The sequence below is a fragment of the Python bivittatus genome, unplaced genomic scaffold (assembly GCF_059951505.1).
Source record: "Python bivittatus isolate LINGU-HERP-01145 unplaced genomic scaffold, Pbiv_v1 ctg000840_np1212, whole genome shotgun sequence".
Taxonomy (NCBI): Eukaryota; Metazoa; Chordata; class Lepidosauria; order Squamata; family Pythonidae; genus Python; species Python bivittatus.
In genome coordinates this window covers 48,745,360-48,762,152 of record NW_028277113.1, presented here as the reverse complement: position 1 = coordinate 48,762,152, position 16,793 = coordinate 48,745,360, and the positions used below count along the sequence as shown (strand labels likewise).

General features: G+C 34.8%; 1 protein-coding gene across 1 annotated transcript in view; it reads right to left on the bottom strand.

Annotated features, from left to right (window-relative positions):
- CUNH8orf34 (chromosome unknown C8orf34 homolog) overlaps nucleotides 1-16,793 on the bottom strand; it is an 84,950-nt gene that overhangs the window by 25,489 nt on the left and 42,668 nt on the right. The window contains exons 9-10 of the mRNA XM_088130646.1: nucleotides 2,802-2,887; nucleotides 1,331-1,404 (exon numbers count right to left, since the gene is read on the bottom strand). Coding sequence (XP_087986772.1) covers nucleotides 1,331-1,404; nucleotides 2,802-2,887 — 160 coding nt within the window. The remainder of the gene's footprint in view (nucleotides 1-1,330; nucleotides 1,405-2,801; nucleotides 2,888-16,793) is intronic.

Here is a 16,793-nt window from a genome sequence, read left to right as displayed (position 1 = left end):
AAAGATTTTGCAGTTGCCAGAAAACACATTGTTGATTTTTCGACACCACTATACTATTGAAGACCCAGGGTAACCCCATCAACTCTGACCTTCAGAGTTTAAAAGATAATTTCACTGCTGGAATCTTTACTTGGCTGAAACTGTACCCTGTATCTCCAGATGTGACTCTCCATGATTGAAATAAAAAAAGTGTTAACTGCCTTTTTACACATTAATAAGCACTGTGCTAAAAAAGAAAAGGTTTTTTTCTTTTGATTCAGAGCCAGTCTTTAACTTGGCTGAGAGAGGAGAAACAGTTCCAGAGAGAGAGAGGGAGGGAGGGAATTTAAAACTATAGAAATTGTTTTAATTGAAGACACTATTTAAATTTAGTTAAAAGTAGATATCATCATCCCTGGATTTAACTGAACAGCAGTCCTTTATTCTTCAATTGTGTTTCTTTTGTCTAAATTATACTGTATCCTATATCTAATTTTAAAAATTACAACATTTGTTGAATAAAAATAAAATATGAAAGGACAGAAACATTGTGAAATGAATGTCAATAAAATTTCTGAAAAATCAAGGCTCAAATTTATACATGATGTGTCATGAAATATTACTTTTTTGATTGCCATTATCCAACCAGTACAATTCCTTGTTTGCACAATGCATCTTTCTATATACTCTCACTTTCATAGTTAGCTTACTCAAACCAGTTAGTTTTTTGGTTTAAATGGCATAGGCTAACACATTTATAACTACACTTACAATACAATGTTTATTTAACATAAGCGGGTTAAAAAAAAAAAAAAGTTATGAGCCATCCAGGTCAGCAGTATTAAAACTAACTGATCATGCCAAATAGTCTATCAGGTAAGTTGATACCTAACACTTTCCAGTTAGTGGTATTTGTTTCTGTTTCGTGTATATACATTTATTAGAGATATGCAGAGATTTGGATTCTAAGGGAAAAAAATGGTTTACAGTTCACATATCCAACCTGGTGGCAACTCGTTAAAGTATTTGCATACAATCCCAGAAAAAATATTTGATTTAAGAAAGTGCTAGCAGATATAATTGCATACCCATGTGAACTCTGGATTACCTTTTCCCTTTTGAATCCAGATAGGGATTCAAAGTTAAAATATATTATGTATACTGACAGGTTTAAAGCTTGAATTTAATCCATAATGGTTATACACTATGAGCATTAGACTAAAATATTAACTAATTAATTTATGCATGCCATTTTTTCTATTTACTATTTCACCTAGATGAACTTGGAGTACATAAACCAAATATATATTATGTAATATTCAAGACAGTACCTATAAAATGTTCTTCTTACCCGCTCAGTTGCTTGGGATACATTCTCCACTTCATCAACACTCTCCATTGAGATTTCTGTCCCAGGCTCTGACACTGTTCGAAACAGGCAAACAAGAATATCAGAATAAGAAAACAAGTAACATCAGCCCAGTAATATGTTAGCTTTTTAAAAAGTTATTTTGCACCCTCCCACCCCATCCACAACCATAAACAACAGGCCAGAAGCATGTTTCCAGTTGTAAACTAACTCTAGGTCATTATATGTGACTCACTGGAGCTACAATTGATATGAACTATAGTAAATTCCTAATGCAGCATATCAAATTATGGCTTGTCTAACTTACATAAGCACAGTTTAAGCCAGAGGTAAACAGATTCTTCCAGACTGAAGTCCACATTAGATCTTTGACTTGATATGTTGGGGACTAGGCTCCCAAAACAGTGGTTTTCATTTTATTTATATGTAATTAAAAATAAATAATTACTACTGACAAATTCAGACCTTAGCTTGATATGATCTATGTTTGTTATGACTTTAAACTCATTTTGCCATTAAAAAGAAGTGAAATTACTTTCTAGACTTTTTCTTGCCCAATAAATTATTTACACAATGTACTTTATAGGCTGCCCAAGGTCTGCCTTTTTGTTAATTTTACCAATACTTTGCATGATTTGAGAAATTATTATTAGATGAACTTTTCAAAAAATAATAGATATTGAAATGGTCTATTGAATGAAATATTTACCATTTCCTAGAGGTCATAAGGATTTTGACAAGGACTAATCTTCCTGATAAGGTTACTTCATGATAAATTGACAAGTTTAAGTCTCTATTCACTTGGGACTTGTTTGCGCTGTAGCACTGAGCTGATACAAGGGAGAATTATTTAGGTCTTCTCAAATATGTGTCCAATAGTTCAGAGTGCCCATGTTTCTGCACTGTGTACTAAGAACTGAACCAAAAGACAAATGGAGACAGTAGAATGGAAAACCCTTGATAGAAGATATACAAAGCCTCAAAGTGGTTTGACATTGCCAATCCCAATTTCAATGCCAATATTTTCCAAATTCAGAAGAGTAGTTACTGTGGACAGTGTCAGTTATTAATTCATGGAAGTAGAAAATTTGGCACATAAGATTATGTGGATTGGGGTTTTTGCTTTAACCAGAGAAACTCTGATGTTAGACTCCAAGTCCAACTAAGTTGAAAATGTAAGATGATTTTATTATGTAAAAAGGATTAGGAATTAGGAAAGTCATTTTATATAACCTTTTTGCATAAAATCCAATTATTTTAAATTGAAACCTGTATCACCATCCTTACACAGCTTTATCCACTATACATTCAGGTTGCATTTCCTGTTTATCCTTAGCACCCTGGAATGTAATTATTTCTCAGCATTGATTCATAGCATTTTTTCCTGAGCTCCTGAGGGAAAGGAGAGATACAAAGATAACAAACAAATAAATGAGGCAATCCAAAAACTTACCCATAGATTCTGATCCTTCTTGCTCAAATGTCTGAGAGACAACAGATGGATCCTCTGCTGTTTCTGTCAAAGTATCTCCTTGCAACCTAGATGATTAAAACCGAAGCAGTTGTTCAGTTGTAGAGAATATTTGGTACATTTTCCTCAGTAAGCATGATGGTAGGAAGCCACAAACGTGATGTTGTTATTAGAGTGGCTTTCTATATGCAAATATGGTGCAAATCTGAGATTGATGCTGCTCTTATCTATTCCCCTGATGCTATGGGTCTTTTGTAAATTGAGCCACTTGATTGGCCCAGCTCATGCTCCTGAGAAAATGCTACATAATGGTGAAGCATTCAGTACCTCACTGGCAAGTATTCCTAAACTCCTATAATCAAGGAGCCATGATACCTTGTTGTCATTCTCCTGTTGCTTTTGAATCACACTTTGGGATAAATTTGCCATGTGTCTGCAGAGCAGCCTGTTTGTAAAAAAAACTTTTTCTTTGCTGTATAAATTAAACTCAGCAAGGGAAGAACAAGGAGGGAAAGGATGATAGTTGGCTGCTATTTTTAGCGTTCCTCATTGGCCGGTTCAAGCATATGTATACGAAGATAGACAGTGAGGCAAACCTCCCAGAGGACAGGACTGCTTTAATGCTTCAAGGAGTGATGCTTCTTTTAAATATTTTCCACCCTCTAGCATTCAAACCACTGTCACTGCATCGATTATTCCTGCTTGGACTTCAGGCTTTCTCATATCTATGCTTCATATCAGGGAATCTATATTCAGGGGAGGAAAGCCAATGCCTGCCTGCCTGCAGACCCCTATCCCCTTTTGGGCTGTCTGATTGTTTGCTCTTTTTGGGGCTGTTGTAGAGCTTTAAGCCTCTTCCCACTGCCCACTGCCCCAAAAAGAAAAAAAAAAAAGGTTAAACATTTTTAATTAACATGTCATTGGACACATGTCCGTGCAACCCTACCCAAAAGTTGACTACCCTAATTTTCATAACCAATAAACATAATAGTTAAGATTCTTAAGATTTAAAAAAAATTACACTGATCTTAAATCATAGATTTCCTTGATCAAATTTTAAGAACTTTCATAAAACTGAAGGCTATTTGTATTTCAGAAATCATATAGGCTAGTATAGCAAATTGAAATATTCAGAAACAAAAATGAATACTTTTGAAAAACCATTTTTTTTTGCCATTTTGGTTCATCATTAGATCTAATCTCATTAAAATCTGATTTTTAATAATTTGCTTTTTTCAAATCTGTTTTCAGTCATATAACAAACCTTTTTGTAACTTTTTAGAATTGCAACTTTTGGGTATGCTTAATCCTTAAATCTGCTCCTTTTCCTGAAAAGGGACAGTCACAGGTTCAGTAATATTTCCCCTTATATAGATTGTTATATGTATTTTTAATTTTCAGATATGGCAGTCTCTAATGTGCAGGGCCAGCTTTAGGCTACGACTGATTAGGCACTGGCCTATGGTGGCAAAGCTTAAGGGTGCCCCTCCTTCTGAAAACAAAGGCCAGAACAAAAATGTTTAATTTTTAAATTTAGGGTCCTAATATGTAAAGTATATATTTTTAAAGTATATAAAATGTTAAATCAATTGTTCTAAAAGTGCAAATCTTCACCTCAGCAGGAAGTGATACCATTAATCAATATGGCCTGAGACATCATATATCCTTGAGCCCGGCACTGCTGATATGCACTTTTAGGCATAATTTCCCTGGTAACTAAAAGTACCATTTATCTGTAGAACAATAAGAAACATTAAAATTATGACTATATATAATCAGACTCATTCACAGAATGAATCTCATGGTATATAACAGTACAATCTCTATATAAAAATAAAATCCAGACCACCCATTAATAAAAAATAAAAAACAAAAACAAAATACAGAATGCTAAAGTTCCAAAATACTAAACTGAAGGCACAGAAAAACAAATTTAAAACAATGATGCTGAAGAAGAACAATTTTTACACTTTTTGGTGTGGTATTATCAGTATGCTGATGATACCCAATTGTACATCTCCACCTTGTGCCAACCAAGTGATGTCACCAAGGGGCTTTCCCAGTGCTTGAAGGCAGTGAGGTTTGGATGGGGGAGAACAGACTTCAGCTCAACCTTGGCGAGACTAGTGACTATAGGTTTTAAGGCCCCCCAACTCTGGAGATTTTCCATCTTTAACTCTGCATGCAGGTACACTTCCCCAGTCAGTGTTAATACACAATCTGCGGGTCCTTCTGAACTCACAGCTCTTTCTTGAACAGCAGATGGGGGGCCTTTTCACAGGTTCATCTTGGGAATCAATTCTCCCATTCCTGGACCAGGAAGCCTTGCTCAAGATGATTTACACCTTAGTCACCTCCCATGTGGATTACTATAACATAGCCTACGGTCCTGCCCTTGAAAAGCATTCAGAAGCTGCAGCTGGCCCAGAATGCAGCAGCACAGGCATTTATGGCATTTCTCATGCTCATATAATGCCACTGCTCTGTGAGCTGTACTGGCTTCCAGTAGCTTTCTGGGATTCAAGGTGGGATTCAAGGTGTTGGTTAACACCTATAAAACCTACATGGCACAGGGCCAGATTATTTGTGGGACCACCTCTCTCACATTGTCTCTGCTTGGTGCACCACATCTAGCAGAGAGCACATGCTCCAGGCTTCTTCTATCAATGTCATCTTGTTGGACCTTGTCATGCCTTCTCTGTGGAACAACATCCTCCCAGAACTCCAGATAGCCCCGAACCTATTAGTCTTTTGAAAGGCTCTGAAGACCTGGCTGTTTCCCCAGGAGTTTGAGTCAGGAAGTTAGGCAAACTCTGCTGCTGTTGATGTGCTTTTCTGTGGTTGGGATTACTGTGGTTGGGATTATTGTTGAAATTATTGGGTGCCATGGGTTATACATTATGCTAGTTTTCATAAATAAATAAATAAACAAATAAATAAATCACTCCATTCACTTCTTTGCCATGGGGGCTACTTTCTAGATACCACTAGTGCTCTTTGGAATTGCTTCACCTGGGAAACAGGCTTCAGGGGATCTTGATCTTCCCTTGGGACAACAGAATTCCAATGACTGGTCTGTCCAACTCTTCTTAATCCCTGCCATTCTTTCTGCTGTACCTTCCTCCACCAAATATCATCCAGTCCAATCCATCTTGCACAAACCTTTACTAATTCCCTGTACCTAAGAAAACTCATATGTTTAAATAAGCTAATCACACCATTGTTCACATCATTCACTGTAACTAAGCCCACAACTGGCTAAAAATTCTCTGCCTGATGCTATCTTAAAAAACAAAAACAAAACCTCAAAACTTTTCTCAAGCCCAACGATTCCCATAAAACCTTTGGCTATGATAGCACTTCCCTGTTTACCGTCATTTTTACTTCTGCTTCCTCTGTTATTTCTATGTTCCATTTTTGGTATTCTTATATTCTATAAATCAGAAAGCAATAATCCCTGTCTTCTCCACTATTCCCCCCATGCAGATGAAGATATCCCTCAAACGTTTAGTCTAGAAGCTGCCCATTAGTGAGTCAAACGTCCACACAAACGTGAAAATTTAGACTCCAATCCTTTGTTTAAAATTGGCATGGATTGCTAACTTGTTAATGTCAAAGCTAGAAATTGTAAATTCTTGCCACTTCATCTTCATTCAGTTTTATTTAACCTTTATTTGTAAGATGCAATATCTCATCTTTATCAAGTAAAGAATTAATAATATAGGGAAAGGAAAAATACCATTCTTCTCTGGCAGCTTGTCTTCTCCACACCCCTGTTTTTCCTGTTTCTCAGCAAGCAGCAGGGGAGAGATTAGGAAGAGGAAACCACAGTAAAATTAATCAGGCCTTTTTTCAGTTGGTCCATGGAAAGAGTCCAGAAACAATAAGAAATAAAGCTATGAGGTTTGTGAACTGCCAAAACAGAGGAACCAAATTGTGTATAGAACATCTGGAAGAAACCCACAGGTCAGATGGGAAGACCTTGTTAGGTTGTATCTGGCTTTAAACACAAGAGATTGTTCTGTGACAGGAGGAATGAGAGACACCCACCTTACTGCAAGCCTTGGTAAGTTGATAACTGACCCAAGGTTTACTGCTGTAGCAATAGTACAAGCACTTTAGTTCTTTCCTTACGTTGCATCCATTTTCACTAGATAACCAGCTGTTCCAGTGAGCTGTCCATGGTCCTATCAAATTGTAATTTATCCTGGATATGACATTTGCTGGCTCCAGTCAGTAGCAGAAAACTCAAGCATTTAAATAAAAATCAGCAGAAGCCATAACTATTCATGCTTGTGCATGAAGACATTTATTTTACAAAAGTCTGTTTATTTTAGAAAAGCATATCTTTCTACAATACTGTACACGAGGTTTTAACAATCACATTTTCTACAAATTTAGTCTCATCTATGACTTAGACCACTTTGCAGTCTAATACTACCAATAAAATATGTATAACTTCATATTAATGCCAACAATACTAACATTATTAAAATTATATTAAAATAGTTCCATAGAAGGCTAAAATAATTTCTGTTCTCCCACCGACCACATTTCATTCTTCCAAAAAGGTACTTTGTAAGAAATCATAGAGTAAATATAGACATGTAATAAATAAATAATATTGACAAGATGGCTGCCATTTTTAAGTGCAAATTTTCTTAATGATTATAAAGCAGCTATAGCTCAAGTCTTTGGAAGGATGTAAAATAGAAAACAGTAAGAAGAATATACAGGTTGTCTTTGTTTAGCAACCACAATTGGAACCAACAACTTGGTCATTAAGCAAAGTGGTCGCTAAGTAAAACCTGACTGTGCTTATGATCTTACTTCAGTTTTCCTTTGCTTTACAGACCTATGAAGGTCGTAAATATGATGATGGATCATAAAGTTACTTTTGTCACCATCATAACTGTGAATGGTCACTAAATGAGGCAGTCACTAAAAGAGGACTACCTATACAAATATTTTAAATAAATAAAGCAAAGGAAATTGTTGGGCTTTTTATTATTATTCCACTTGTAATAATTCACAGTGGTGTTTTATTGTGCCATCCATGGGGCAGGGTGGAGAGAAAAATATTAAAGTTGGTTACACAGCTCTGGCAACTAGAAGAAATCTCCTGTTATTTTATGGGGAAAAAGAATATTTCTCATGTATTTCTTACATGAGAATATGAATCCAAAAGCAAAACTTTTGTGTGCTCCAAAATGACCCTCAGGTTTAGCTAGTTTAGCTCTCTTGGCTAACCAGTTAAGTTTCAACTAGGTCAAAGCATTCAACATAGGTAGATTTATCTAAACGGGTTGATCTTTGGGCAACTTTAAATATATTTGCGAGGATTTCTTATTCTCAATTATTTAGCAATGACAACACAAATCACTTCCTTTTTGCCTTAAATTATATACTACTGAAATGAAGAAATCTTGGACAATGGTCTGTAAGAATCCAGGATAATGGACTGTTCTGCCATTTGGTTCAGATATGTGCTCAGAATTATTTAATTTTAATGTTTTAAAAAAGTATACTCTACAAACACAAAAGCTGTTCACTACTAGTTAAAAACAAGCAAAAAGATTTAAAAGATTTACTTTTAAATTGTTTGGGATACACAGATATAACCTGCCACTGCAGTAAACAAATAATTCTAGACTATCTGTACCATGGTCTTCCAAGCAAGACCAGTATAGCCACACTGGAAACTGCATGAGAGAGATTTCTTCCCATCCACTGCACTCTAAGACATGATTTAAAATATACAGACATTTTTCTGTGGCTGTTTTCCCTTTTACAAAATGGCAAACATTAGTATTAGAATTAAGAGCCTGCATAATGGAATTAGTCATACTTTTCTTAATGTTAGCCTGTCTCTGACCTGTCCTGTCTGATGGATAAAAATTGGAAAAATACTGTCTGCAATCCCTCAGACATTCATACATCTTCTTAATTTCAATTTACTGCATCCTGTTTGTCATTATGTGTTCCGGTTTGTTGATGACTGATTTGATACAGTCATGATAACTACTATTCGCCAAATCTATTTCCATACGGTGCAGGAATCTTATGAAACCTGCTGTAGGAACTGGTGCAGGAACCATCAACTCTGCAGCTGAAGAGAAGTTAGAAAAAACTAAGTTCCAGTTAAGACAATTGTTTCTTGTAAAACTTTCATGCAGATCTATATAGGCAGGCTGAATTTCTTTTTTTTTTTAAATAGTAATTTTATTAACATTACAATTAAAAGATAAAAACTCATACAAACTAAGAAAAAGAAAAAAAGAAAAAGAAAAAAAGAAAATTTAAAAAGAAACAAATAATATAGTAAAGAAAAAGAAAAGAAATATATCCCCCCTTCATCACAAGAAGTATAAACAATTTTAGTAACTTATTGCCTTCTCTTAAAATACAGCAAATGATCTCTTCTTCCCATATCTCATCTCTTATCCGTAAACAAAACCTAAAAACCTTGTCATTCAGTCCTGATCAGCAAAAGTTCATTAAGGGTTACCAGAGATAACAATATATCTACTTTAACCTTGAACAAATAAACCAACTTCATATTCTTTCCTTTTACCTTTAACAATCTTAATCTTTAGTCCTTCCAAATAACGTCCTAGAACTTGATTTCTTTTCATTTTTTCTTTGTTCATTCTCACAAAATTCTTCAAATCTTCAACAAATATTTTTTGTAAATCCAATATAGGTAAGTTATCCAGATCACCCTTTTGGTTCGTTATTTGTATATCTCTTTTAATTATTAAGACATCAGCCGGTTTCATTTGTATATCCAGTGCAGCATCTTTTTCCATATCATTCTTGTAGTCTCATTTTTAAATCCACTTTCAGATCAGTCTCATTCTTGTCTGGTGAAATTTGTTCCTCATCCACAATATCTTTTAAACACAGCCTATCTATAGAGGCAGGCTTTCTTGAAATTATCTTCTGGGTCCATTATTCACATCAATGTTAAAGTATTTTGCTCCATTCTATATTAGTAAGTCCAATTTAGGTGTTCTTGTCCTTTAATTGTAAACTTTAGTTCCTTTTAGTTCCATCTAGTGGTCAACCTTCAAAGTCTCATCCTATCATTCATCCATCCATCCATGAATTCAAAACAACAGCATTTCCCCACAGGAAGAATTCTTATAATTAATTTCAAGATCTTATTTCAAATCCATCTGGACCCTTAGTCCATTTTGTAACTTTCTGAAATCAACGTCCAAATCACCCTTTTGCTGTTTACTCTAATAATAATAATAATAATAATAATTATTATTATTATTATTATTGTCCTTAAACTTGTATTTAAAGCTTCTTTCACTAAGAGTTAAAGTAAACTCACCCAGTATATAAAACTTGTCATTCTGAAGGTTCCTAATTGTTGAAAAAGCAATTTCCAAAGATGGTTAGAAAAGGAAGTATGCGAACCCAGTGTTCTTTCGAAGGTGCTGAACTACAGTTTGGGCTACAATGGGATTCCCTCATTTCCCCGAGCTGTTTTGCAGTCTTCTCACAAGGAACAACTGTCTGGAACAGTTGTGGGCAATTCCAGTTCTCTCCTTGTCTGGAGAGGAATCGTGAAGAGTTGATCCATTCACCAGCTCTTCATTCTGCCACAGTCATCGGCTTCACTCTCAGCAGAGCTGGCTTCAGTTTACTATTTCTTCCCTGGAAGTCCCAGGCAGGCTGAATTTCTAAAGGGCTGTCATACATGGCTGGGTTTGGGAATTAACTTCAGAAGGTAATGTAAGGCATGTGTGAGTTATATTGGCAAATAAGCTTCCATGTGCCAACATAAGCCAGAGGTAAACTTTCAGAAAAACAGCAGCTAACTCCCTCTTGCAATGCTTGCTGAAAAAAATATTGCAAAAGCCAAGCCAATTCTAAATTGAGCCAAGAAGTACAGTATTTATCTAATACAAAGTACAATGCAGAAATTAGTAACACAGTTCTGTTTGTGGTCCTGTAGTTACCAAGTCCAGGAGAGCTAGAAAATAAAGCACACCCGTAAAATCATCCCTCCTTTATTCTGTGTACGCAAGTCTAAATTCTAAAACCTGTCTCATTTTCCATGTTTAATACCTCTTTTTGTTGAAAACAGAGATTATTCAAAACTACATTATTCTCAGTTTCATCACACGAATGAGCTGGACATTTTTCCAAGATGGTATAGAAAACTATGGGCTTATTGGTATACACTGTATACAACATTTAAAAAAGAATTGTTAAATTCTATAAAGTTTCCCTAATATAGAAAATATTATGCACTGAAAGCTTTAAACATGTATTTTCTACAGACTACTGCAATGCGTTGTACAGAGGGCTACCTTTAAAGATCACTCAGACACTAAAATTGTTGCAAAATCTGTGGCCAACTTGCTGGCGGATACGAGCTCTCAGGAGCACGCAACACCTTCTATGGGCCAGCACCGATTACCAAAACATTTCTGGTTGCAATTCAAAGTGGTTTGGTGTCTAGGTACTTACAGAACCAGCTTCTCTGACCCACATGCTTGTCCCAGAAGAAGCTGATGGTTACTCCCCACTTCCAGGATGTGAGGAAAACTAAAGCTAGTAAGCATTATTTTTTGGTTAAGGCTCTCCTTTTAGAAATTTGATTGACCCTTTCTTTCATATTGTTCCATAATATGATAAAGACAGAATTCTTCTGGAGGGCATTTTGCAACTTATCTTTGGCACCGATTCCTCCTCCTCCTCCTCTTTCTCCTTATCCTCCTCCTCCTTTCAATTTTTGTCCCACTTTTTAAAAAAATATATTTTTGGTCAAATCAAGGAGGTGAACATACCTAATACTCCTGCCTCCTGTCTTCTCCACAACAACAACCCTATGAGGTGGGTTGGGCTGAGAGAAAGTGACTGATCCAAAGTCACCCAGCCAGCTTTCATGCCTAAGGGAGGCCTAGAACTCACAGTCTCCTGGCTTCTAGGCCAGCACCTTAACAACTGCACCAAACTGGCTCTCTCATCACATTTCACCTTGATGTACTCCCATAGGACTCTTTGCAGTTTCACAATAATACAAACATTACAACACCCAGAATGCAATAAAGTAAAAACACAAACCCAAAATCCAAAAAAACCAAAACAAAACAGAGCAAACTAAAAAGCAGGCATGAAGCTCCAAATACCTGCCTGCTAGAAGAGCTCTGTCTTCAATTGCTTTTGGAAGGCAACTAAAGTCAAGCCTTGTCTAACTTCCAATGCAAAGCCATATCAAAGGGACAGCACCACTACAAAAAAGAGCAGTGACTCCATCCCTTGACTCTATATGCCTTCTGAAAGGCAGGAACCACCAGGTTCTTCTCCTGGCAAGTTCAAATAGGCCAGGCTGATTCATGCAGCTTAATGATAAGCCATAAGGAGCTTATAGATTACCACCATCACTTTAAATTGCACCCATGAGCCTACAGGAAGTCTATGCAGGGCCTGAAGAACAGGTGTAATGTACATGGGCCACTGCATTTTGAACCACCTGAATTTCTGAAAGTTGTTCAAAGACAGATCCATGTAGGTTCTGGAGGGCTGTAAGAGGAAACTAAAAGATTTCTTTCAGATTAATTTAGATAAAGATGTAGACTTAAAAACAGTGTGGGACACTAGTAAAGCAGTTATGAGGGGAAATTTCATTTACCATAATCGTAACCTTAAGAAAAAATCTCAACAAAAATTACAAATGGTTTTGGATCAGATTAAGTTAAAGGAGAAGAAGTTGCAGAAAAAAATCTGATAATAATATTGTTTACCAGCTTAAGTTATTACATCAACAAGTTTCAATGTTGATGGTGAAAGAAATTGAAATGAAATTAAGGTATGCTAAACAGAGACATTTTGAATTTGCTAATAAACCAGGAAGATGGTTAGCATACAAATTAAGGAAAGAGAGAGAGAAGAAAATGATTTCTAAAATTCAAGAAGGAAATGTGGAATTATTGGATAATGAAAAGATTAAAAAGGCATTTCATAACTTCTTTTCCAATTTATTATAAAAAAACAAGAAATCTCTTTGGAAAAGGTTGATGAATATTTGAATAAGCAAAATTTACCAAAGCTTTCACAATCACAGAAATTAATATTGAACAGTCCTATAACTACTTTTGAAATAGCTGAAGCTATAAAGAGATCTAAATTGGAAAAAGCACCAGGACTGGATGGACTACCTGCATATATTATAAATGTTTTGAAGATGAGATTCTTTTACCTTTTAAAGGATTGATGAATTCTATTTTGCTGGGTGTAGCAATGCCAGATTCATGGAAGGAAGCCAACATTGCACTTTTACCTAAAGAAGGACAGGATCCTCTTTAAGGGGATCTTAATTTTAGTCTATTAAGAATTATAGACTAATTTCATTGTTGAATAATGATTATAAAATATTTGCTTCAGTGTTGGCAGAAAGGTTAAACAATTTTTGCAGGAATTTATTCATCATGACCAATGTGGATTTTTGCCTAAAAGACAATTAAAAGATAATGTCACAGTTGTGCTGGACATCATAGAATATCTACAATATCATAATGAATGGCACACGGCTCTTATTTTCTTGGATGCAGAGAAAGCTTTTGACAATTTGAATTGGATGTTTTTGTTTAAAGTTTTGGAAAGCATGGACTTTGGAGAACATTTTATACAGGGAATTAAGTCAATTTATATGCCTCAGAAGGCTAGTATTATTGTGAATGAAGAATTAACTGAACCATGTCATATACAAAAAGGAACAAGACAAGTTTGCTCTTTCTTGTGTTTGCTCTTTATCTTGGTTCTTGAAGTTTTTAATAGAGACATTAGAAGGGATGAACAAATAAAGGGCTTAAAGATCAAACAAGAGGTTTTTAAATTGAGGGCTTTTGCTGATGACTTAGTTTTGATACCACAGGATCCTCTGGAATCTGCCGAGTATTTGATGAAGAAATTGAAGGAATTTGGCTCATTGGTGGGATTGAAAGTAAATAAACAAAAAACGAAAATGTTAATTAAAAATATGACCCTGCCTAATCAAGATCTGCTGATGAGTAAGACGGGCTTCAGGGTTGAAAAAAAAGTGAGATATTGGGAGTGATTTTGTCAACTAAACATAGTGTGTTGTTTCAGAATAACTATGGCAAAATTTGGAATGAAGTGAAAAAAGATTTGGTAAGATGGGAAAAACTACAACTGTCTCTCATGGGGAGAATTTCTGTGATTAAAATGAATGTTTTGCCTAGGATCCGATTTTGACTTCAGATTTACCATTTAAACAGTGGCAGAGAGATACTTCCAAGTTTATTTGGCAAGGCAAAAAACCGAGAATTAAATATAAATTGTTACAAAATGCCAAGGAATGAAGAGGTTTGGGTCTGCCTAATTTAAATTTGTATTTTGATGCTTGTTGTTTGCCTTGGATGAAGGATAGGGACCCTTGGAGAATAAAAAAATTATTACAACTTGAAGGTTATGAATTAAGATTTGGGTGGCATGCCTATTTGTGGTATGATAAAGTTAAAGTTAATAAGGATTTTAAAAACACTATATTAGGAATGTGTTACTGCAGATCTGGAAAAAATATAAGGTAAGATTGTCTCCTAATGTACCTTTGTGGTTATCACCTCAGGAAGCATTTACTAGAAGAGAAAATGTGGGAGAAATGAAGTGGTTAAAATATAAAGACTTGTTAAATTTTGAGGAGGGTGAACCAAGTTTTAAAACAAGAGAACAGTTAGGTTTTATATGTCATTAGTTTACTCATATGCAATTGTTTGAATGTTTCAAGTTGGACAAAAAGAATTATAGATTTGTTAATGAAACAACTTAGTTTGAGATTCAACTTTGTACAAATACTGAACATGTTATTGCTAAAATGTATAAGATGTTGTTACAGATGAATTTAGAAGATGAACAAGTCAAGGACTGCATGATCAAATGAGCTAAAAACTTTGGACACAATATTATGTTGGAACAATGGGAAAATCTGTGGAATAAAGGTTTGAAATTTACGTTGAATTATAATTTAAAAGTTCTATCCTCTTTCTTTGCTGTACTGTTTTGTATTTTAATTGTACTTTTTATATAATATAATAAAGTTTTTATTAAAAGAAAGACATCCCCATGTAAAACATATTGTAGCCATATGGTATTATTGTACTTATGATGTTATTTTTGGTTAGATGATAATGGTTCCATAGAACCTCTGGGATTATGTTGACGTTAACACAGGTTTTAATTATTTGTACCATGGATATTTTAATTATTAATTGTAATCTACTAGAAATCCTTGGCTGATTTAGCAGTACTGAAGTGCAATCAGCTCAATCAATCAATCAATCAATCAATCAGCAAGCTTTGCATTCTCAAAAGTTATTAATCTGGCTCCTTGTGCATTTAAATAAGCACCTTTTTTTTTAAGTTATTATCCAAACCCAACAAATTGGATATATATTTTCTTAGGGTAAAAAATATGAAAGGAGTTATAATTATTTAATGCTACCACAAAATCTAGGCATATATAATTTAACAGCAATATTTTCTATATTATTTTCTCTATCATGTAAGAAAAAAATAGCTTCCTGTTATTGGCACCAACTTCAGCTTCGGAACAAAACAAGAAACCCACAGAAATGTTGACTATCTTGTGACTGGCATAAGCAATTTCATTTATAGTACAAAGGAGCAAATGTTCCAATGAGAGAGAGAGTGAGAGAGAGAGAGAGAGGGAGGGAAGGCTATGTCCATCCTGTGAACATGAAATCACTTTATTTGATGGAAAGTTAGAATCCAAGCCAACAGGGCCACCTTTATCAGTATTTGTAAACACTGCCTTCAAACTAACACTCCTATCTCCAGTAAACATTCATATCTTATTGGAATCAGGTTCTATTACTAACCACTGTTAATTTTGTTTGAGAATATTAAATTGTGTTATTAGGTAAAGACTGATCTGATCTATTAAAAGGTTACTATTTAAAAATCTCAGTGATTTCTTCAGAAAAAATAGGCAAAGGGGATTTTTGGATTTAACTCTGAAAAATAATTTGTCAAAATAAATAGAAAACATTCTTGTACATTTGTCTTTTAAAGGTTTAAAACAAAACCCACAGGGATATATATGTATTATTGCAGAATGTATATTATATACATTATGCAACTGAAGGACAGTAATGTTTCCTTTCCCTAACACTGAGAGCAATTCTTTATGATGATCTCTAGAACACTTTAAAACTGGGAATGTTTTGATTATCACATTAGCATTTTTATGTGTTATTTTTGGATTTACTCAATGGGAAAATGTGGTCAACTAGGGAAATTCCATGTCCCATGAGATTTTGGTTAAGCTGCAACATAAATCTCCTCTCCTATTTCTCCATGACAAAGCTCAGATTTTGGACATAATGAGATTTAGACATTTCTTTCACAAGGAGAAATTCACATGGAGTTCACCATGAAACTGATTTAGCAGCACAGGATTCAAAATGATTGTTTTTAGTTTACTATATACATTTTCTATTTAGCCACAATTTAACTAAGAGTACTACTAAGTTAACAAGACTTAAATGCATGTAAACATATACTTTATACTGTGCTATCTTTTACCTACCCTAACCATGTTTCTGAGAAATATGTTCACTAAATTCAAAGATACTTACTTTACCTGAGAGTGGGAAAACCGTCCTGTGCTTACTTAAACAGACAAATCCCCCTCTGGATTCACTGGGGCGTATTTTATAAGGGAAGTGGTTTCTTCTTTTTGCTTCGTAATTCGCTCAACACATAAATTCCTCCACTTTTTATGAGATTTTTCCCAAATCCCAATAATGATTGATGTGATATTTAATGATATATTATGAAGGCAACATATAAGTGACATAAAGTGAAGAGGGAATTAAAGCTATATTACAAAGGCTGCAAAGGAAAGAATAAACATACCTGTTACCACAAAAATGATGGGTTTGGGTATGTCATATTTCTATAACATGTTTTAGT